At 43.1% G+C, this 22,388-nt stretch overlaps 1 protein-coding gene across 1 annotated transcript in view; it reads right to left on the bottom strand.

Moving 5' to 3' along the window:
* The window catches only part of ENPP6 (ectonucleotide pyrophosphatase/phosphodiesterase 6), a 111,901-nt gene that overhangs the window by 49,181 nt on the left and 40,332 nt on the right, over nucleotides 1–22,388 (bottom strand). The window contains exon 2 of the mRNA XM_045997003.1: nucleotides 10,328–10,507. Coding sequence (XP_045852959.1) covers nucleotides 10,328–10,507 — 180 coding nt within the window. The remainder of the gene's footprint in view (nucleotides 1–10,327; nucleotides 10,508–22,388) is intronic.

Below are 22,388 nucleotides of genomic sequence, written 5' to 3'. Positions count from 1 at the left end.
TATTTTAAGCTAAGAGTGACCTGGATCAGAGGACTCTCCCTATACGACTTAAAGTCGGTACAAACTGATGACTCTTTTTTAGAATCTGGGGGCCAGAGGTGTATTACAGTGATTAAGCATTTACTCTGGTCAGATTTTCTACATGTCTAATCTCATGTCATATGCCAACAAGCCTAAGAGGTACCTATGGTCACTCCTGTTGGCTAGATGATGAAACTGGAGCACAGAAAGATTAAGTGACTGTCCCCAGGTCCCATGGCAAGGAAGCAGCTGCACTGGTCTACGGCCACATTCTGGCTCCTTTCTTTAAATCTCCCTGAGGTTTCCCAAGTGCTTCAGTGAAGTGCTGGAAATACTGCAGGAGGGGCAGGAGGGGCCAGAGGTCCCTGCACATGAAGTGCTGCCTCTTTGTCCCATACAGTGAAATCTCTTTGACAAAAAGCCAGAGGCCCACCAAGCCACACGAGGAAGGCACAGGAGTGGTGGCTGGGCCCACCTGCCCACTTGGAGGGCTTTGGGACCAGCAGAGTCTGTGGCACAGACCCTCCTAGGAGGAGTGGCTGCAGGACCGTCCATAGTCACCAAGAACTAAGACGCCAGCATTCTCTACTGAGGACTGGTGTAATACAGGAGCACCGACTTTGGGCCCCTTTCTTCACTTTGCCTGAATCCCAGCTGGCTCTGCTCTGGGGAGTTGGGCTGGCAAGCCTGGGAGGGACAGTGGGTGCCCCAGCAGCACAAGGCCCTCCCCAGCCTTGGCCGAGGTTCGGGTACCGGGGAGGGGGGAACCTTGCCTGGGACTTGGAGTCAGACAGCCCCAGGGGCAGCCCAGCTCCTTGCTTCCCAGCTGCATGCTCTCTCTGGAACTTGCATGTCCTCCACGGTAAAGTGGGGAAAGAAGCAGTCATTTCTCATGACTGTTCTGAGGATTTAATAAAGGGATGTGTGCGAAGTGCTCAGTTTACTTTAGACGCTCAACCCGCCCAGTCTTTTCCTTGTTGGCATCAGAGAAGGCCAAAGTGACTTCATTTCAAACATGCTGGAGCAGAGTGACCCCGGGGGGGTTCTCAAGCCATCACTGGGGTGGGTAAAGAGGATCTGCAGGACAGTGTAGCTAGCCGGGACCGTGAGAGTGGCTGAGACCACACGTCGGGTCCAGACACGCGGCCTAGTGTCTCTGGGCAAGGGCTCTCTGCCCTGGCTGCCCAGGAGAGTCACTGGGGGAGCTTTTACAATCACTGACGGAGGAGCCCTCCTTACAAACCAGTTATGTTGGAACCTCTGAGAGTGCAGCTTGGGCCCTGGCATTTTATAATGGCCTCGTGTAATTCTTACCTGCATCCAGGGTGGAGAATCTCTCCTTTAGCGGGAGAAACAAGGATAGAAACTTACAAAATAAAATTGCCTATAAAGAGACAAGAGAGGAGGACCCAATGGGGAGTAGAGAGGATTGGTGAAGGCGATCCTGCTGGGTAAGGAATTCCGATTTGTAATCTGCTAATCCCAGGAAAGAGCCCAGGACCCAGACACTGCCCTGAAAGGGAAGGGGTGGGGAGTGCAGCATTTTCCGCGGAGCTCTCTCTGGTGAGATCCCTGCAGGAGAAAAGGTCCTTGCTGGGGCAACCAAGTCTGCCCAGACAGCGTGAGGTCAGAGTTCAGTGCCTGGACTAATGCAGAAAGCAAATGGTGGTGACGAGGCCCGCAGGGCTTCTGATTCTCCCACACCAGCCTCAGCTCTGGGCCAGATGGAGCTATCGGTGGGAATTAACCTTGACCCCAAATAAGCTCCGGAGCTGGCAGAATGCCCCAGTCAGCCCAGAGAGAGGCCGATGACCTGATCCTGGAGAACAAAATTTTCTTCCTCCTTGGGTTCTAACCTGAAGGCTATCATTCCTGTATCGGTCAGTTGTTCCTTTAAATGAGCAAGGCCCTAGAAGCTGTTAGAATAAAAGACGGTCTGCCTGAAGATACCCCATCACTAGCCCGAGTTGAAAACTCTCGATGGGACCAGCTGGCAGGGGGGCACTGAGGGAATGGAAGGCAGGTGTAGACAGGGTGAGGCAGGGTGCAGGGAGCTCTGGGCTGGCATGTGGCTCAGGAAGCCAGACCTGTGGAGTGTGGCCGTGAGCACTGAGCACCCAGGAGGAGCAGGAGGAACGCCTAGCACTTCCATGTCCTAACGAAGGCAGGAACAGGAGCCCTGAAAATCCGGTTGCCTTGTTCTGATTTGCTTGTTTCTGGCACGTCTGCCTCCTCGCTTAGTCTAACAAATGTTGGGGTAATGTCTGTCTCTCACTCTTCCCTTCTTTCTTCTTTTCCATCTTTCCCCCTTCCCTCTGTTTTGGTGTGTTCAGGCTGCTGTAATACAATACCATCGACTGGGTGGTTTTTAACCAGCAAACATTTATTTCTCACTGTTCTGGGAGCTGGGAAGTTCAAGATCAAGGTGCTGCCAGATCTGGGTCTGGTGAGGCACCTCTTCCTGGTTTGCAAAGGGTCACCCTCTTACTGTGTGGCTGAGAGAGTTCTGGTATCTTCCTCTTCCTGTAAGGGCACTGAGCCCAGCATGGGAGCCCGGGCCTCCGGACCTCAGGTAAATCTAATTTGCCTCCCACAGGCCCCGCCCCCAAATACTGTCACATGGGGATTAGGGCTCCAAGACACAATTTGGGCGGGGGGACACATTTCAGTCCCAAACAGTGTCTGCATTATTATTTGGAGAGTTGACTGCTGGTCGGGAACACTGGTTTTGGGCTCTCTGTGGATCCAAAAAAAAAAAAAAAAATTCTATAGGGTGAAGCCACTGAGACTTTGGGGCTTATCTGTTTCCACAATTGACATTAACTTACTAATATACCCTGCCCCCTGAGCTCAAACCCCTTTACATAGCATATAAAGATCGGGCCATTTCAAGTTTTCTGCCTTTTCACGCCCGCCGTAGTCCGTCAGCTGCCACCTTGTTTTCTCTACAGCTCAGCGAAGATGACACGCTCGCTTTGTCTTCAAACCACAGACTTCGATCCTTTCCTCTGCTCTTAGAGATCCGGCCCATGTGCTCATGCAATACCGTGTGTCTTGCATAATCCCAGCATGGGCCAGGGTGGACGGGAGCGGCCGACCTCTCGTCTGCCTCCCCACCCAAGGAAATATACGTCGTTTCTTGTTAGCATGTACCAACTCTTAATGGCTTTCAAAACAGTCACTGACCAGAAATAAAAGGCGTTGGGTTTTTTTTTTTTTTTAACCATCTTTCCCTGTTTAAGTGAAAATTAAAGTTATCTTTGTGGGAGAAATCATGCCAAATTTTACTGTTTGTATACTTTGTTTTTTTCAAAACTAATTCTAGGGGCACCTGGGTGGCTCCGTGGGTTGAACCTCTGCCTTCGGCTCGGATCATGATCTCAAGGTCCTGGGATGGAGTCCCGCATTGGGCTCTCTGCTCAGCGGGGAGCCTGCTTCCCCCCTCTCTCTCTCTGCCTACTTGTGATTTCTCTCTCTGTGTGTCAAATAAATAAAATCTTTAAAAAAATAACTCTAGGTGAAGTAAAATAATCAGTGTTGCTATTAAAATCAAGACTCTCTTGCAATAGATAGAAATTCAAGGGTACCCTGCGTTATTAATAAGAATTATTATTAGTCTAATTTAGAAAATGCTACAGAGTTGCCCGTGACATCTCTGATAATAAACCCAGACCCCTTTGCAGCCTCTGTATATCCCTCATCAGGGAGCACTGATGATGGCCTCTCTCGTCTTGAAACCATTTTACTCCTTTGGTTTCTGTGACAAGAGATTTCCACTGGAGTCACCCCCTCAGGGACACCTTTCCGGGCTCTCGGATGAGATCAAGCCCCTTATTAGGCACCTTTATAAAGGGATATCGCTGATCTTTGTTACACAGTCCACAACTCTTCTGCGTGTGATCCTGCTTCTCAAGCTACTGCTTCTTTGTTTCCTCCGAAGGCTTGTCTCCATCTGATCATTCATTTCCTCAGCACTGTGTCTGGGACCCTCTCTTCTTCTCGGGTCTGTTCCTTCCCTAGGTGAGCCGTGCCTAGCACCCACATGGCACCAAGGACGCCCGATGCCGCCACCATGAACCACGCCTCAGTACCTCCAGCTCTCTTCCCCGAGCTCCAGGCCTGCCCAGTCCACACGTCTCCGAGTCCACACAGAGCCGACGTTCCTTTGCCCCCAAACCATTCCTCTTCCGGCTTCCCCCATTTAAGCGAAGACTCACCACCCGCACAGTTCTGTCAGCCAGAAACCCGATGTCACGCCCGCCATTGCTCAATCCCAAATCCACTTCATCACCAGGTCCTGGCGATTTTAATTCCTAAATATGTCCCCAACCATTCCACTTCTCACCATTTCTGTCACCCTGGTCTAAGCTAGCGTCGCCTCCCTCCCAGGTCTGTCCCAGCTCCCAACTATCCAATCCCCGTGGGGTGCCACATCCCTTCTCCACATAGCAGCCAGACTGGTCTTGTCAAAATGCGAGTATAACACTGCCTCCTTCCTCCTTAAAGCCTTCCAGTGACTTCTTCTCCCTCTCAGGATAGGAACAAATTCTCCTGTTTGGCCCACAGAACCCGGCCCGGCCTCGGCTTCTCTCTATCTCATCCACACCACATCCATCCTCCCCTCTCAGTTTCCTGAGCCTGCTGCTTCTTGCATCCCCGCCAGACCTGGAGACTGCTGTTCCCTCAGCCCGGGTGCTCCCTCCCACGGACTCCCTGAATCAACCAAGGTGTTAGTTCTTGCCAGTCTCTCTGATGAAACCAGATCCCTCATTAGATAACGTCATAATGCAATCTACTTTTCATTATTATAGTTTTTTTTTTTTTAAAGATTTATTTATTCGACAGATAGAGACCACAAGTAGGCAGAGAGGCAGGCAGAGAGAGAGAGAGGAGGAAGCAGGCTCCCAGCCAAGCAGAGAGCCCGATGCGGGGCCCGATCCCAGGACCCTGGGATCACGACCTGAGCCGAAGGCAGAGGCCTCAACCCGCTGAGCCACCCAGGTGCCCCTCATTATTATAGTTTTAACGAGCGCATTTCTACATTTATTTGGGCAAGTGTAAGATTATCATCGGCCTCCTTCATGGGATGGTGAGTTCCTGGAGGGAGGGGGCTTGGAGTGAGGAGAGCCTGATCTGGTTTTGCTCATAGTTGTCTCCTAAGAGCTGATTTCAGGGCCTGGAGTCACACCCTTTCAAGATGTTTTAGGAAGAAACGGATTTGACATGACTTGTGAAGACTAGAAGTTCATCCCTGGATTTCTCTTTAAGGCTTTCTAATTACCATCACGGGTGCTGCTGAGAGACGGTGAGCTCTTTTGGCCAAGATGCCAGCCTGAGCGAGGAGACCGCATGTGGCTGGACAGCTATGTAAACTTTCCAGCACTGGTCCAGAGAGGCAACACCTCCTTAGTTTCTCTGGGGCAGAGATCCTTGACGCCTAGAAGTCCTGCAGAATGCTTTGGAAGATGACTTCCTTGAGACAACATCCGACTGGAAATGAGAATTCATGATCTTTTTCTGGCTGACACAGACAGAAACATCAGGGATGCAGACCTGACCAAGGTTCCTGACCAACAAAGGAAATGACCCAAGGTGAATTCAACCCAAAGAGTCTTAGAGAATTTTGACTCAAGCCCACTCTAGCCAGACAAGATGAGTTACAGGAGCTTGAGTTTTGCTTGGTACTTTGGTGACTTTTAACACATGTTTCTATCACATTAAAAAAATCAAATTAATTAGATATAGATTAGATATATGTGTGTTGCTATGTCAAAGACCATTTGCCAGTCCTCATCGTTGTAGTTTCTTATATTACATGAGCACAAAATCATTAGTGTTGTATGCATGGGTGTGTTTTTCTTCAAAGGGGACCCACAGTTTTGAGAAGCTTCCTAAAGAGGTCCTGATTTACAAGTGTAGAAATCAGCAAACCGCATACAGGGCCTCTTTGGGTTCTAAAATCACACACATCTTAAATTCTAATGTTAAACTGGCAACATTATTGGAAAATTTAGTGAAACTCTGGATCCCCTGCATTCGCAATGTCAAGTATTTGTCTGAAAAGAAAATTTCAGTTTTTATTCAGATATTTGGAGTCCTGTCATAGAGTCAAAGAATGGAGGCATTCATAACGTTAACTCACACATTTGTATAATTGGTGCTGGGTCCCTTATCTTCCCTGTGCCTTAGTGTATACGACCAAGGTCAGCCCAGCTGGAGGCTGTCGGGAACCCACCACCACAGGACAGGGGAAGAGGCTGTGAACAATTCATAATTCTCAGTCAATAGCCAATCCATGTCTCCTTACTCACGAAGATGAAATCACCTTGCTTATAACAACCAAAACTTGGTATGAGCTTAGTTACTCACCCCTGAAGTCCCCACTCAGCTCACCTCTGGAAAGTAGAGAAGAGAAGCTATGTGGAAATGTGTCCTTCCCCATACAAAAGCTGCCCTATGTATCTGAACACCTGCATAGGACAGGAAGAGGTCTGTAGAAGAGCCTAGACCTACACCCAGCCCTGTCCAGAGCCATATGAATGGTTGCTCCCCAGTCCCCCTGAGTGCTTGGCTATAGGGAGTTCACACTGCAAAATGCATGATAAAAGACAGAGAACTCAGTCTTCAAACACTCCAAGGAGTTTTAATCGGAGACTCCTAAGAAGTTGCTAATCTTTGTTCCTTTTTGGTATTTCACGAAAGCCACAAGAATGAACTTTAAAACCACACGGACTAAAACTCTGTTTCCACATGGTGTCTGACTTATCCTCCCATGTCCCCCTCATTTTTCCTCCTCCTCCGTCCTTCTCTGTTTTGGGTTGCTCTTACTATGAAGCCACTATCGGAGCCTCTTCCTTTTCCCCCTCAATAAAATTTCTTTGATCTCAAACCAAAGGGACAGAATAGGGGATAAAGTTATCGAACGACACACACACAGCTCTTATCCTTTGCAGAACACTGCTAGGCCCCCCGCTGTACCATTCCTGGATGATTTCTTTGCGCTTTGCAAAGAAATATTTGATTTAGGGCCGGGGATCACTTCCCATGGTAAATTCTCCCTGCACAGATCAATGGCACCATTGGGTGGGGTAATAAAGGGTCTGTTTACAATATTAAATTTCTCGAGACTTGAGGTGGGCTATTTTGGACTCTTCACCACTGATGAATTTTTCCGTCTGCTGCTTTATCTACCTGACAGGAAAACTTGAACTACTGCCATTTCTAAATTGCACTTCTAAATATTGACTTCACGGCGAGACTCGAAGTGTCATAACACAGCTCACTGGAGCAATGAAGATTGTCCAGGCCTCGTCCAGAGGCCTGTACAATGTCCTGTGGGAAGTGGAGAAGGAAGAGGAGGATTTGGGAAGAAAAATAAAATCAAGTCATGTTTAGAAGAAATGCCACTGCACTTCACTTAATCTTGTAGAGACAAATGAACGCTCACTGGGCTGTTGGCTGTGCGGAGGGGCTGGAGGGGACCCAGGTGGAGGGAGAAAGGAGAGCAGTGACCGTTAATCCCTCAGCTGTCACTAGTAAGAACAGAAGGTACAAGAGCACTCCTGGCTGGGTCAGGGGGTGGGGCCTTCAGAGACCCTTGGCTCTTTCTTGGAGAGCCTTTGTTGGGATCTCCAGCCTAGAAGGACTGGACAGTGTCTGAGAAACAAGACACTCATCCGATTTCGATCCAGATTTCAACGTGGCCAGATCTGTAGCTAATCTTCATTGAGGTCGCTGAGGAAATCCTAGGAGACTTTCTTTTTAGCTTCTTTCCTCCCAATAGCTAACACTATAAGCTGATCATAAGGCGTATTTGTCACATCACATTAGCTGTTAAACTGTGACTCAAAAGAAGCGATTGGACCTTTCTTGCCCTTAAGGAGCTGTTTTGGAGGAAAACATGATATTTTGCATGCAAATCAGCTTTGAGGGTTTTTTTTTTTTTTTAAGATATTCAGAGATATAAAACTTCAAGTTGTTCATTATTCTGAAGGAGCCGGCGCCTCCAGGATGAGATAGAGAATAGCGCTCTGTAATGCTGTACAGAGAGCTCTGAAATATGGAGCCATCTCCCTTCTACTGCTATGAAAGGCCACTGGCAGGAGATCATGGGTAGAGGAAGCACCACGTGGGGAGCTGGGGAGAGATGATGGGGGATGTGTTCTTCAGAGCACAAAAAGCTCAAGTTCCAAGACACAGGAAGTCAAATTAACCAGCTACCGTGGAAGCTGACCCTTACAGCACTGGGCCAACTTGTATCTTGATGGTCCTTAGATTTGTCTAAGGGGGTCCCTAAGTCAGAGTGTCCAATCTGTTCCTTCTCCTAGGCCCATGCACATGGGCCCTTGTACTTGTTAATGATGATTTCTGGGGCGCCTGGATGGCTCAGTGGGTTAAAGCCTCTGCCTTCAGCTCAGGTCATGATCCCAGGGTCCTGGGATCGAGCCCCGCATCAGGCTCTCTGCTCAGTAGGGAGCCTGCTTCCCCCTCTCTCTCTGCCTGCCTCTCTGCCTACTTGTGATCTCTGTCTGTCAAATAAATAAATAAAATCTTTAAAAATAATAAATAAATACATACATACATAATGATTTCTTTTTTTTTAAAGATTTTATTTATTTATTTGAAAGACAGAGATTACAAGTAGGCAGAGAGGCAGGCAGAGAGAGAGGAGGAAGCAGGCCCCCCGCAGAGCAGAGGGCCCGATGTGGGGCTCGATCCCAGGACCCTGGTATCATGACCTGAGCCGAGGGCAGAGGCTTTAACTCACTGAGCCACTCAGGTGCCCCTAAATAATGATTTCTGAGAATGACCTCAAAGTGTATCTTTTTGACTTGAGACCTCATCGCATTGGGCTGAACCATAAGCCTGGCTCCTCTAGCAAGTCTGGTTAGCTTGGCTGGTACACGGACTTCTTTTCTTAATCCCATGTCCCACCCAGAAAGGCTGAGTCTCCATTTAAGGTAATGAAGTCCCCTTAAAGCCTTCCCTTGCTCGAAAGCTTCTTCTCATGTCAGCTGAGGTAGCTGCCACAGGCAGAACCCCAGGTGTCTTCTGAAGAAACTCTAATGCTCTCTCTGAAAGTCGACCTGCCAGCAGAGCCGGCCTGGGTCTAAGTGTTCTCTGCCTGGTTTCTAACTTATGCAGCCTGCTCCGGCCTTCGTGGGCTCACCTATGGATGCTAGTCTCTGCTCTGTGGCAGTTTTCCGGGCACTTACCTCAGCCCGGCTGTGGGTCTGTTTTCCAGGGTCTCCACCTGTCTGTGTTCCGTGCTCCTCCAAGAGCTGGCATGGCCTTGAGTGCTCTGAGCAGCTCTCCAATGACCGCCTCCACCCAGCATCCTCCAAACTCCTGCTGAAGGCCCACGCCCTTGGTGTGGGCCATCTGTGATTCAGCCTCAGCTTACTCATCCTTCTCTCTGTTCTTCCCGACCCCACCTACCACCGTCCCCCACAACCCACCGTGCTCCCACAATTCTATCAGGCTGCTGCTGTCCTCCAACCCAGGCCAGTGAGCTTCCCCAGCTGCCTCTCCCCATTAATCCCTTCATTTCTTCCAGGCCTCCCCTGATGTCTTCTTTCATCATGGCAATCAGCAGTATTACACCTTAAGAATTCGGGAAAAAGTGTCTACAGCCATGTACATCGGGAAGTCAAATTACCCACTTACCTAAAGAATGAATCTCACCAATGGGAAGACAACTGTAAATTGATTATTTTGTTAGCACTGAAACCTCTCATCCTTAGTGCAAGATTTTAACTGCCAAGACGAGAGTATTCTGAAGACTTCTTACAGCAGCCAGGGTAGTTTGCATGATGACTTGCCTCATTGCAGTAAGTAAAGTAATTTAGTTTCTCATTGATCTATGATGTACGGGAGGAATATTAATACAAGGAGACTTCATTTAATGCAGTACCAAAACGTTGTAAGTGCTTTGAATCCTCTTTTCAACATTGCACGGGAGCTCAAAATCTATAGAAACAGTACGCCAAATTCTTTTGTAAAGCAGAGAAGCAACACATAATTTACCTCTTTTGACTATCCAAAATTTTGCACATGAAGCAGCGTGATCTACTACAGCAATGTTGCTGAACCAAGGAAATCAGGAAATAGCATTGTGTCTGGTCGGATGTTAGCTCAAAACAAAAGTTTAGAAAACATGCCCATAAGACATATTTCTTGTAAGGATCCCACTTTTCAAACTCTGGCTTGGTCTTTGAACATGACAACTACATCATTTGTCTTCAAAGACTCTATGGTGTTTGAGATTTGGAAGGCTGGAGGGACCTGGGTGTCAACACACACTCACCTGGCCAGTAGTACATGTAGACCTTCCTTTTGGCCTTGGTCAGAGTGACCCACAGAGGTTCTGATCCATTCCACCACAGAGGCATCAGGCTGTCTCTGTTGACACCAATGTCAAATGACTTGTTGGTGGTGGGGTCCCACATGTAGTTCCCAATCATCTGGTGGACCTCACAATGGCGGCCTGCATTAATGAGAACACAAGGCTGTCAGTTCACTGTTCTGGTCTTTTCATACTTCATCTTTTTATAAAAGCCATTTTCTCTTTTCTGTTTATAAAAGCCACTCGTGCACAGTTAGGAAATAAAGAACAGCATGAAGACTCACTTTTGATTTTTTTCTAAATCATAGAGGTTTCTTCTCTCTCAGATGGTACCACAAAGACAAATGAGAAGTCTAATAATCGGTTGAGAATAGGGTCATTTTGTGTGAAGTTAATTTCCCATCCTATTTTAAGTTATACTGAAGACGTGGTGCACAAAATTTGACCCGTTGTTCACGGCTTGAAATCGAAATGTGAATCTATACGGAAATTGTAGCTTCCCATGGGGCTGGGATGAGATCTTCACCCCAGAGCACCCCTTTGAAAACTCCTCCCACAAAGTCATGAATCTAGATGCTGTGGAGTTTATTCCCTTGTTTTCCTGGGTAAGAGGAGTTATCGCTTCAGCACAGAACAATGATAGAATCTACGACATTTGGAACAGAATGGTGAAAAATAGATTCAACTTTGAAAAACAAAGCAAGAAAACAGCCCTCCAAATGGAGTGTTACATAGAAATGAGGATTGCTTCTGTTGGGCACAGCTTAGTCCCAGAAGAGAAGCCAGAAGTGAAAGACGCAAGTGCTTGGACTCTTTTGAAACGTTAGGCTTAAATTATTTATTTTGGAGCAATCTGCTACATCTTTAAAGTAAAAATAACACAAACATTGGCAAGTGCATCAAAAATTGCTGCAATTTTCGTGAGCGTCATTTGGCATCAGGATGAAACACGCTTCACTGGGCTCACTAACTAGGCTTCATCAAAGTGGCTTTTTTTGGGTTTGTTTGCTGTTCTTTCTTCTTGAGCACCTCTACCCTACCTCAACACACACAACAGATTCATTTTTAAACAAAAACAAAGAGAAACCATAAAAACGCATTTTTGAAAATTTGGAGACCCAAAATAAGATAAAGGCAAACCTTTTATTTAATCATAGGAACCCAGGCCTTCTACAAATCAGGCTTTGAACTTAAAGCCCAGAGATCCAAACAAAATGGTGTTTTACCCAAGGATGCAGAGTTAGTTTTTGGACCCTGACCACAGCTTTCACATGTGGATTGATGACATTAAAAAATAAAATAAAAAAACTTTGAGCAAGTTCTCCAATGGTTAAGGCATTCAGTTATATTTATTCCTTCAACTAACATGTATTCAATAGCTCCTCTGGGCTCCACATTGTGATAGGCATAGAGATTCAAAATCAATACATGTTGTCCCCATCCTCAAGGGCCTTGTAATGTAATACTCAACAGAGTTTCTTCCTTGGGCTGAGGCTAAGAAGTGGACCAGGATGCCACCTTAACTTGAGACTTGGAGGTATTCTCACCCACTCTTTTGAGGATAACTCCTAGTATGTTCTAACTCATTAAAAGTAGGAGCATCCTTCTTATTGGTTGATTATGTTTGGTTTCTTTTTTTTTTTAAGCATATCAGAGTTTAATAATACCAAGATGATCCTCTCTTGAGTAAAATTTCTTACTTATACAGCATCCTGTATCAAAGACATTTTTAATTATCCTACTAATGCTCACCCTTTCCACAAGGCAAGATAATCATGGTAATAGTCACTGGGCAATGTGTCCTTTTCGGTCTTTTCTACTGTCCTCCTAAGGGCAGAGGTATCTCATCCGGAGCTGGTGTCACAGACGTGACAAGGGTGCAAAATGGGAATGGGGTGTGGAAAAAAGCATTACCAAAGTCAGTAAACCAAGACGTTTCTAGACGAATCACAGGAAAGGGCTGGAAGGGCTACGATAATGGGGAGAGACACCAAGTGGGAGGGGTACAGAGAATTTCTGTTTTTATCTGAAAATGTTTTGACTATTTTAGAAGAAATGCCTGAAACTCAATCTAAAGCAGGGGCCTCATGTGATCCAGTTTCCACAAGGTGCTACTTTCAAAGAAGAATGAAGCAACTGAAAATAATTTTTTTTTTTTAAAGATTTATTTTTTTGACAGATAGAGATTACAAGTAGGCAGAGAGGCAGGCAGAGAGAGAGAGAGGAGGAAGCAGGCTCCCAGCCAAGCAGAGAGCCCGATACGGGGCTTGATCCCAGGACCCTGGGATCATGACCTGAGCCGAATGCAGAGGCTTTAACCCGCTGAGCCACCCAGGTGCCCCTGAAAATAATTTTTAAAGTACTTATAAATTGTGTATCTCGGAAATCCCACATTATCATTTGATAAAATGTTTCTCTTCTTTTCAACCCTCACACTCAACCGTCTAGACCCTTCAGGGTGCAAACTCTCTCACCCTCTTTTGTTTTCTAGCTAAAAAATTATAAGGAGCCTCCTGTGGATTGTAGAGCTGTCTTATGACTGGATTGTGGGAGGTGTGTTTGGGAGAGAGAGAGAGGGAGAGAGAGAGAGAACATTCTTCCAGAGAATTTCTGTTAAATTAAATTCTCCATCTCTTTTTTGGAAATATCCATAGAGCCTCACTGAGGAGAGACAGGATCTATATGTGCAGTTAACACAGAGTTCTGGCATATTTTAAAGTTTCAAATGATGAAATCATGTTTCCTGTGGCTATCTGAGTCCCTTAGCTTTTTTTGTGATAGATCTTCTCACCTCCCCATTACGTAAGATGTAGCATTAGCCTTGATACTCCCTTTACACACCAGCTGAATCCGTGCTGCCCACTGACTCAAAGTGAGCTCTGATAACTTTAATTACAGCATTCTTTGGGAAGAATCTTTAAGACGAGGACCCAAGAGTGGCTTTGGTTTCCGCTCCTATCTAGCACACTGACTGGTCTAGCCCAGAGTGGCTCATCCATTCTAAAGGGAATGCAGATGTATGGAGATCAACACTTCTCCAAGCCTGGAAGTGATATACTTCCTGCTCACTTCCTGTAAATAAATGGTACCTAAAGAAGATCCTGGGACCAGCGGTTCTCTCTATTTGAGTTAAAGGGTTTCCAAGTGTTGACTGGAGCTCTTTCAACAAGGCTAACCTCAGACCCCTGTTTAGAAAGTGGGTTTTATTCTTTTGGTAGTTTGGGGCCTTTAAAATGGGAGGGTGTATTCTTCAAAGGCTTAATCATAAATGCTGTGCTAGTCCCCAGGGGCATCCCTTTGTTCTGGGAAGCACTGCCTTTCCTGGAAGCCAGCAGGATGTATGTTCCCCATCTCATGTCTGCTCTGAATCTTCTCTCCCAGATGAGCTGATTTCTTTCCACGAATATATTAAGGCTGGCAGCCTGTGCTTATAACAGTCTGAGTCCGCTCTTACTCAAGCTGGTTTCCTTACCTACTCTGTCTCTCTTTTGCTCTTTCATTTTTATTGCCTGGGCAAATGCGGTAGCTGTAAAAACAGAACAGAACAAAACACAATGTACTGGCTTCTGCAGCCCACAAGCTCTCATCTCCATATTTCTGCCTGACCCATATCTATTTTTATACATCTGCAACTCTTCTTGATTTTCCTCTGGTTTGGGCTTTCCAAACAGAGCTTTGCTCAAAGTTTGATTATTTGGACCCTTTCCTCAAGACTTCAACAGGAACTTTCCTGACACGGACACAAACCACAAATCTCGGGTGGTTTTCAGGTATGGTGTAAAGAAGGCCTACTTCTGTTCATCCCCTCCTCCAAACCAGGTGGGGCTTTAAAATTTGTTCCAGAAGGTGTAGCACTCAACTCTGAAAATGGGGACAGCTCCTGGTACAAAATTTCCAAACACAGTTGAATGTTTTTCTCTTTTTCTCTCCCAAAGAGTTTATAAATTTGTTAACACAAAATGTGGCAATCAAGCTGATACTTGAAGGACTTGTGGACATTTTTTTTTAAATGAGTTTCAGGGGTAGAATTTAGTGATTCATCAGTTGCATACAACACCCAGTGCTCATTCCATCAAGAGCCCTCTAAAGGATTTGTGGATCCTTGAAGCCCATCCATAGATGCCCCTCAGTTTAGGAGCTGTTGCACTTGACTAGGGGCTGCTAGTGGCCTCAGGCTGCTAGTGACAAGTTCAGGGGCTACTGCCTGCCTTTCTCAGAGGAAGCTCATGGAATAGTTTCCACACCTAGAACTACTGTAATGAAAGGAGAAGGATAGGAAACCTTCATTCTTTATTCCCCAAAGTTTTTGTCAAGTGTGTTCTGAGGTAATCACCATCACCAGAAGCTTCTTAGCAAATACCCATAATCCTCTGTGTCTGTTATATGTCTCTAAACATCTCAGAAATGGCTGACCTTCACATCAAATGAAATGACTGCAGATCTGTCTATTTTATCTGTAACTGATGGACATCTATAAAGTTGCTATTACCTAGTCTTCAATCAGTCTTAATTTTTTCTCATTATTTTCAAACAGTAAATGTTAATTCCTTTTATAGTTCTTCATTTCATTTATTCTTTTTTTTCATTCACTCAATGTGTATTTATCAAATGTTTATATGCCAGGCATTTAAAGATCACAAGCTATGATCCCTCTCTTTGAAGTGCTCACAGCTTGGTAGGGGCAACATTGTGGTATAATGGTTAAGGGGGCAGGTCTTTGAGGCAGACTGCACAGATGTAAATCCAAGCTCTACTATTTACTATCTGCATGACCTTGGACAAGTAGCTTAGACTTTGTAAAGCATCAATTTTCTCATCAGAGTAATAAGGATGGTAATAATTACTGTGATATATACATAGGGATATGCAGTTCTCCCTTTGCATAGTAGTGTAGGACCATAAAAATGACCAAGCACAAAAATAAAGAGGAATAAAACCCAGTATATCACTAAAGAAAGTCAACAAACCCTGAGAGAAGAAAGTAACAGAGAAGAATTACAGAAATAACCATAAACAAGTAACAAGATGGTAATAAATACACACCTATCAATAATTACTTTGAATGTAAATGTACTAAATGCTCCAATCAAAAGACATGGGGAGACAAAATGGACAAAAAAGCAAGACCCATCTATTTGCTTCCTACAAGATACTCATTTCAAGACACAGACTGAAAGTGAAAGTGATGGAAAAACATTTATCATGCAAAGGAGAGTGAAGAGAAAACTGAGGAAGCAATACTTATTTCAGACAAAATAGACTTTAAAACAACGACTGTAACAAGAGACAAAGGACACTAATATAGGGAACAATCGAACTAGAAGATATAACAATTGTAAATATTTATGCATCCAATATGGGAGCAACCAAATACATAAAGCAACTAATAACAAACATAGAGAAAGTAATTGACAGTAATACAATAATAGTAGGGGACTTTAACACCCCACTTACATCAATAGATAGATCATCCAAACAGAGAATCAACAAGGAAACAGTGGCTTTGAATGACATATTGGACCAGATGGATCTAACAGATATATTCAGAACATTCCATCCTAAAACAGAAGAATACACATTCTTTTCAAGTGCACATAGAACATTCTCCATAATAGATCACACATTAGGCTACAAAACAAGTCTCAACAAATTGAAAAAAAATCAAAGTCATAAATGAATCTTTTCCAACCACAGTGCTATGAAACTAGAAACTGACAACAAGAAAAAAATCTATAAAGACCACAAATACATGGAAGTTAAATAACATGCTACTAAACAATGAATGGGTCAAACAAGAAATCAAAAAGGAAATTAAAAAAAATACATGGAGATGAATGAAAATGAAATCTAAAATCTCTGGGATGCAGCAAAAGCTGTTCTAAGAGTGAAGTTTATAGCAATATAGAGCTATCTTAAGAACAAGAAAAATCTCAAGTAAACAACCTAATCTTACACCTAAAGGAGTTAGAAAAAGAAGAACAAATAAAATCCAAATCCAGTAGAAGAAAATATTAAAGATTAAACAGAAATAGATGAAATAGACACTAAAAAGCCAATAGAATGGATTGATGAAACCAGGAGAAGGTTCTTTAAAAAGTTCAAAAAAATTTGATAAACCTTTAGCCAGACTCATCAAAAAAGGGTGGGGGGACTCAAATAAACAAAATCCCAAATGAAAGAGGAAAACTAAACCACACCAAAGGCATACAAAGGATTATAAGAGAATATCCTGAAAAATTACATGCCAACAGATTGGACAATCTAGAAGAAATGGATGAATTCCTAAAAATATATAACCTCCCAAAACTGAATCAAGAAGAAAGTGAACATTTGAAAAGACAAATTACTAGCAAAGAAATTGAATCAGTATACAAAAAACTCCCAAAAAACAAAAGTCCTAAACCAGACAGCTTCAGAGATGAATTCTACTAAACGTTTAAAAAAGAGTTAATAATACCTATTATTCCAAACTATTCCAAAAAAAAAAAAAAATAGAGGAGGAAGGAAACCTTCTAAATTCATTCTTATGAGGCCAGCATTACTCTGATACCAAAACCAGATAAAGACACTACAAAAGAGAACTATAGGCCAGTATCTCTGATGAACACAGATGCAAAAATCCTCTACAAAATATTAGCAAACTGAACCCAACAATACGTTAAAAAAATTATTCACCACTATCAGGTTATATTTACTCCCAGGATACAAATGTGGTCCAATATTTGCAAATCAATCAACATGATACATAACATTAACAAAAGGAAGGATAAGAACCACATATACAGAAAAAACATTAGACAAAGTACAACATCCATTCATGATAAAAACGCTCAACAAAATATGTTTGGAAGGAACATATCTCAAGATAATAAAAACCATATATGATAAAACCACAGCTTACAACACACTCAATAGTAAAACAATAAGAACTTTTCCTCTAAGGTCAGGAACAAGACAAGGATGTCCACTCTCATCACTTTTATTCAACATAATACTGGAAATCCTAGACTCAACAATCAGACAACAAAAAGAAATAAAAGACATCCAAATTGGTAAGAAAAGGGCACCTGGGTGGCTCAGTTGGTTAAGCATCTGCCTTCAGGTCAGATAATGATCCTGGAGTCCAGGACAGCCCTCCATCAGGCTCTCTGCTCAGTAGGGAGTCTGCTTCTCCCTTTGCCTCGCCTCCACTCCTCTTCTCACTCTTCCCCCATCTCTCTCAAATAAAAAATAAATAAATGAAATCTTAAAAAAAACAAATTGGTAAGGAAGAAGTAAAACTTTCAATATTTGCAGATGACAAACAAACAAACAAACAAACACCTAAAATCCCTAGAAACCCTAAAGACTCCACCAAGAAATATTAGAACTGATAAATGAATTCAGTAAGGTCACAGGATACAAAATCAATATATAGAAATTCATTGCATTTCTATATACCAATAATGAAGTAGCATAAAGAGGAGTTAAGAAAATAATTCCATTTACAATTGAACCCAAAATAATAAAATACCTAGGAATAAACTTAACCAAGGAGGTCTGAGACCTATAAAACAGGGATGAAAGAAATTGAAGATGACATAAACAAATGGAAAGATATCCCATGCTCATGGATTGGAAGGACAAAAATTATTAAAACGTCCATACTACCCAAAGCAATCTAAATATTTAATGCAATCCCTATTAAAATATCAACAACATTTCTCACAGAACTAGCACAAACAATCCTAAGATTTGTATGGAACCACAAAAAGACCCTGAACAACCAAAGCAATCTTGAAAAAGGAGAACAAAACTGGAGGTCTCACATTCCCAGATTTCAAGATATACTACAAAGCTGAGTAATCAAGATAGTATGGTACTGGCACAGAAACAGACAGCGATCAAAGGAACAGAATAAAGAGCTTATAAATAAACCTACGATTATATGGTCAATTATTCTTCAACAAAAGAGGAAAGAATATGCAATGGGAAAAAGATAGTCTCTTCTACAAATGGTGTTGGGAAAATTGAACAGCTATATGCAAAAGAATGAAAGTGGACCACTTTCTTACACCATACACAGAATTAACTCAAAATAGATTAAAGACCCAAATATGAGACCTAAAACCATAAAAATCCTAGAAGAGGGGCGCCTGGGAGGCTGAGTGGGTTAAAGCCTCTGCCTTCAGCTCAGGTCATGATCCCAGGGTCCTGGGATTGAGCCCTGCATCTGGCTCTCTGCTCAGCGGGGCGCCTGTTCCTCCACTCTCTCTCTCTGCCTACTTGTGATCTCTATCTGTCAAATAAATTAATAAAATCTTCAAAAAAAAAAATCCTAGAAGACAGCACAGGCAGTAATTTCTTTGACATTGGCCATAGCAACATTTTTCTAGATATGTTTCCTGAGGCAAGGGAAACAAAAGCAAAAATAAACTATTGGGACTACATCAAAATGAAAAGCTTTTGCACGGCGAGGGAAACAATCAACAAAACGAAGTCAAACTACTGTATGAGAGAAGATCTATGCAAAGGACATATCCGATAAAGGGTTAGTATCCAAATGTATAAAGAACTTCTACAACTCAACACCAAAAAGACAAATAATTTAATTCAAAAATGGGCAGAAGACATGGACAGACATTTCTCCAAAGAAGACATACAGATGGCCAACACACATGAAAAGATGTTCAACATCACTCATCATCAAGGAAATGCAAATCAAAACAACAATGAAATATCACCTCACTTCTGTCAGAATGGCTGAAATGAAAAAGACGAGACAATACGTGTTGCTGAGGGTGTGGAGAAAAAAGAATCCTCGTGCACTGTTGGTGGGATGCAAACTGGGGCAGCTGCTGTGGAAAACAGTACGGAGGCTCCTCCAAAAATTAAAAATAGAACTACCATATGATCCAGTAATTCCACTACTGGGTACTTATCCCCCAAAATATGAAAACTAATTCAAAGGGATATATGCACTCCTGTTTATTGGAGCATTATTTACAACAGCCAAACTATGAAAGCAGCCCAAGTGTTTATCAACTGATGAATGGATAAAGAAGATGTGGTATATACATATGCAATGGAATATTACTCAGCCATAAAAAGCATGAAATCTTGACTTTTGCAACAACATGGATGGATTTAGAGGGTATACTGCTAAGAGAAATAAGTCAATCAGAGAAAGACAAATACCATATGATTTCATTCATATACGGAATTTAAGAAATAAAACAAATGAACAAAGAAAAAAGGAGACAAAAAACTACTCTTAACTATGGAGAACAAACAGATAGTTATGCGGGGCAAAACAAGTGACAGGGATTGAAGCACACTTATGATGAGCACTGAGTAATGTCTAGAACTGTTGAATGTTGTACACATGAAACTAACAGAATGCTGTATGTAAACGATCCTGGAATTAAGTTTTTAAAAAAATGACCATGCAATCTGAAACCAGGCAAAACTATCCTAATAATCAGTGGGAAAAATTAAAATTCTTCCATGGCTTTTAGTATTTTTGTCAAAATATTAAAAGTTCTCTTACTGGAAGTAGTAACTATACAGAGAAATGAAGAAATTAATAAAATTAATACTTATTAATACACTGTAATTTAAAACATTAGCAATATTGACAAAGAGTCTTATTTCTTTGTAAAAATAAAACTTTTCACACTGGTTTGAACAGTGCTCGCCTTCTTCTTCCCAAGATAAAACAGAATACAAGTGAGCATATTTTCCTTGTCTTAGCAAACTGTCCTACCCTTTCTAAGTTTGGATCAGCTTCAAACATTTTATCCTTTGTGCTTTCAGTATCATGAAATATATCTGAGAATTCTTTTAATACAAAGATCCTCGCTGCTCTCACTTTAGGACATCTTCTTCCTTGTCATCACAACTGCTTCCTTCATTTATGTCAATAAGTTCACCTTTGCGAAGTTCCTCTGGCTGCACAGTGACAGTGTCCGATGACACCTGGCGTCAACATCCTCCTGATCAACTATTTCCTCTAAGAGCCCACTTACTTTGGGTTCAGCTCCTGCAAAGGTATTTGCACAAAGCAGTACATTTCTGCCACGTCCTACACACAGTACTTGCTTCTACGAGGCGTGGATGTTTTCAGCTGTGTGTTTAGGTCATATTTCTTCCAAAACTTAGCTAAAGAACCTGCATGATCTCCCACTGTAATGCCATAGCTTGGTCAACAGACCGTCTAAGAAAATAGGCTTTGAAGAGTTGAAAGAGTGCCTTGATCTATTTGCTAGATTACTGAAGATGTAAAAAGCACATTTTCCCACCTAAGTGTTGAAGAGAATTAGGGTGACCTGGAGCAGCATTACCCAGCAGCAGGTGTGCATTCTAGTTAAATTACAGGGTTTATCCCTGGGAGGCGGGGAAGCAACACAATTCCACGTTTTGCTGTCTGTGCCTGAACTAAGTAACGTGTGCAACAACAATTACTAACAGACCTTGAAAGAAGCGATGCGATTGGTCACTGATCGTGATACACATTTGTTATTTACAAAGTGGTCTGTGGACTGAGGAGCCAGCAGTGAATTATACTTTATGCTACAATAGCTAGGATTAAGGTTGCCATATTTATTTTAGGTAATACGGGGTGGCAACCGAAGTTAGAATCCTGTTGCTGGAGAACTGGTATTATTTAACTCAACTGTGGTAACTGGATTTTGTGCTTCCTCAAACTGAACAGAGTGAGGAGTGTGTTTGTATATACACAGACATATGTGCAAACACATACGCACATACACACACACACACATATATATACATACATACATATACGTAGCACATAGTAAGCACTGTTAACATTCACATTTATTGTTATGATCAGGGTGGAGGATCACAGAAATAAATATAATCTAGAGATCAGCTGCAGGCGCTTTTCTCTTGCTCTCTCCACATGAATGGTTGCAACCCTATTTCCACCAGATTCTTGCAAATTCCCACATCATTGGAGGCACCTTCTCTTCTACACTCTTGCTTCCATTATACGTGGCACCCCAGAAATGAAGCTCGGTCATTTACTATATTGCATGACATTTCTACGAAGAACCACCCCCCCCCAACAAAATATTCCTCCTTGGCCCCTCACTGTAAAGGTCCCAGCCTTGTCCATTTCACTGATTCACCTCCTGTCCATTCTCTGCTCCACAGAACCTACCAGCCAAATTTCTCTCCAGACCTCAGTGTTTTCAAAAGCAATTCGGTCCTCCAGAGCTCCTGCTCAATCGTGAATTTGCATACTCATTAGCTCACAGAATGCTGGAAAAAAAGGAAGGAAGGAAGGGAGAAAGGAAAGAGGAGGAAAAAGAAAAAGTGTTTCTTTAAACAGGAGCCACCCACTTTAGAAGGCCATTGTCGTTAGAGTTGCCAGGTTTATTTTAGGGGGGGGGAAAGAGAGAGAAAAAGAAAGACAAAGATGTAGAATTCTCAGTTAAATTTGAATTTCAGATAACAATGAATTTTTTCCTCTATAAGTGTGTCCCATTTTCCATGGAACGTACTTCTGCTAAAATATTATTTGTTGTTTATCTCAAATTCAAAAGTGCCCGGGCACCCTGTATTTTACCTGGCAGCTCTCATTGTCAGGCTGAGAAGCGCCCTCTCTTGTCGCTCTCTCATAGGAACGGTGAAGCACGAGAAGGGGGCTAGGAGGGACACAGGGAGCCCATGAGGAATGCAGAGTGAGGGGAGGCCAACTCCGCCTGCAAGAGTCAGGGAAAGCCTCTAGAGGAGCTGGGAATTGAAAGCTAAGGAGGACTTTTCAGGCACAAAGAGTACTGCACACAGAAGTGAGGGCAAGCACGAAATGAAGAGATGAGAGAGGGGGAATTTCTTATTCAGATAAAACAGAGTTCCACTTTCTGTCACTCATCGTTCACTTTCCTTAAAGGATGAGAAGCTCTTAATGATGTGCTGTGCTGGTACAATTCAAGATGGTCATGGCCTGATTGGGTCAAGGTCCTGGCACAGTAAACAGATAGTACAGCTTCCCGATAGGAGCGATTTACAAAGGGGT

The sequence above is a fragment of the Meles meles genome, chromosome 2, assembly GCF_922984935.1.
Source record: "Meles meles chromosome 2, mMelMel3.1 paternal haplotype, whole genome shotgun sequence".
Classification (NCBI taxonomy): Eukaryota; Metazoa; Chordata; class Mammalia; order Carnivora; family Mustelidae; genus Meles; species Meles meles.
This window is presented reverse-complemented; position numbering and strand designations above follow the sequence as displayed.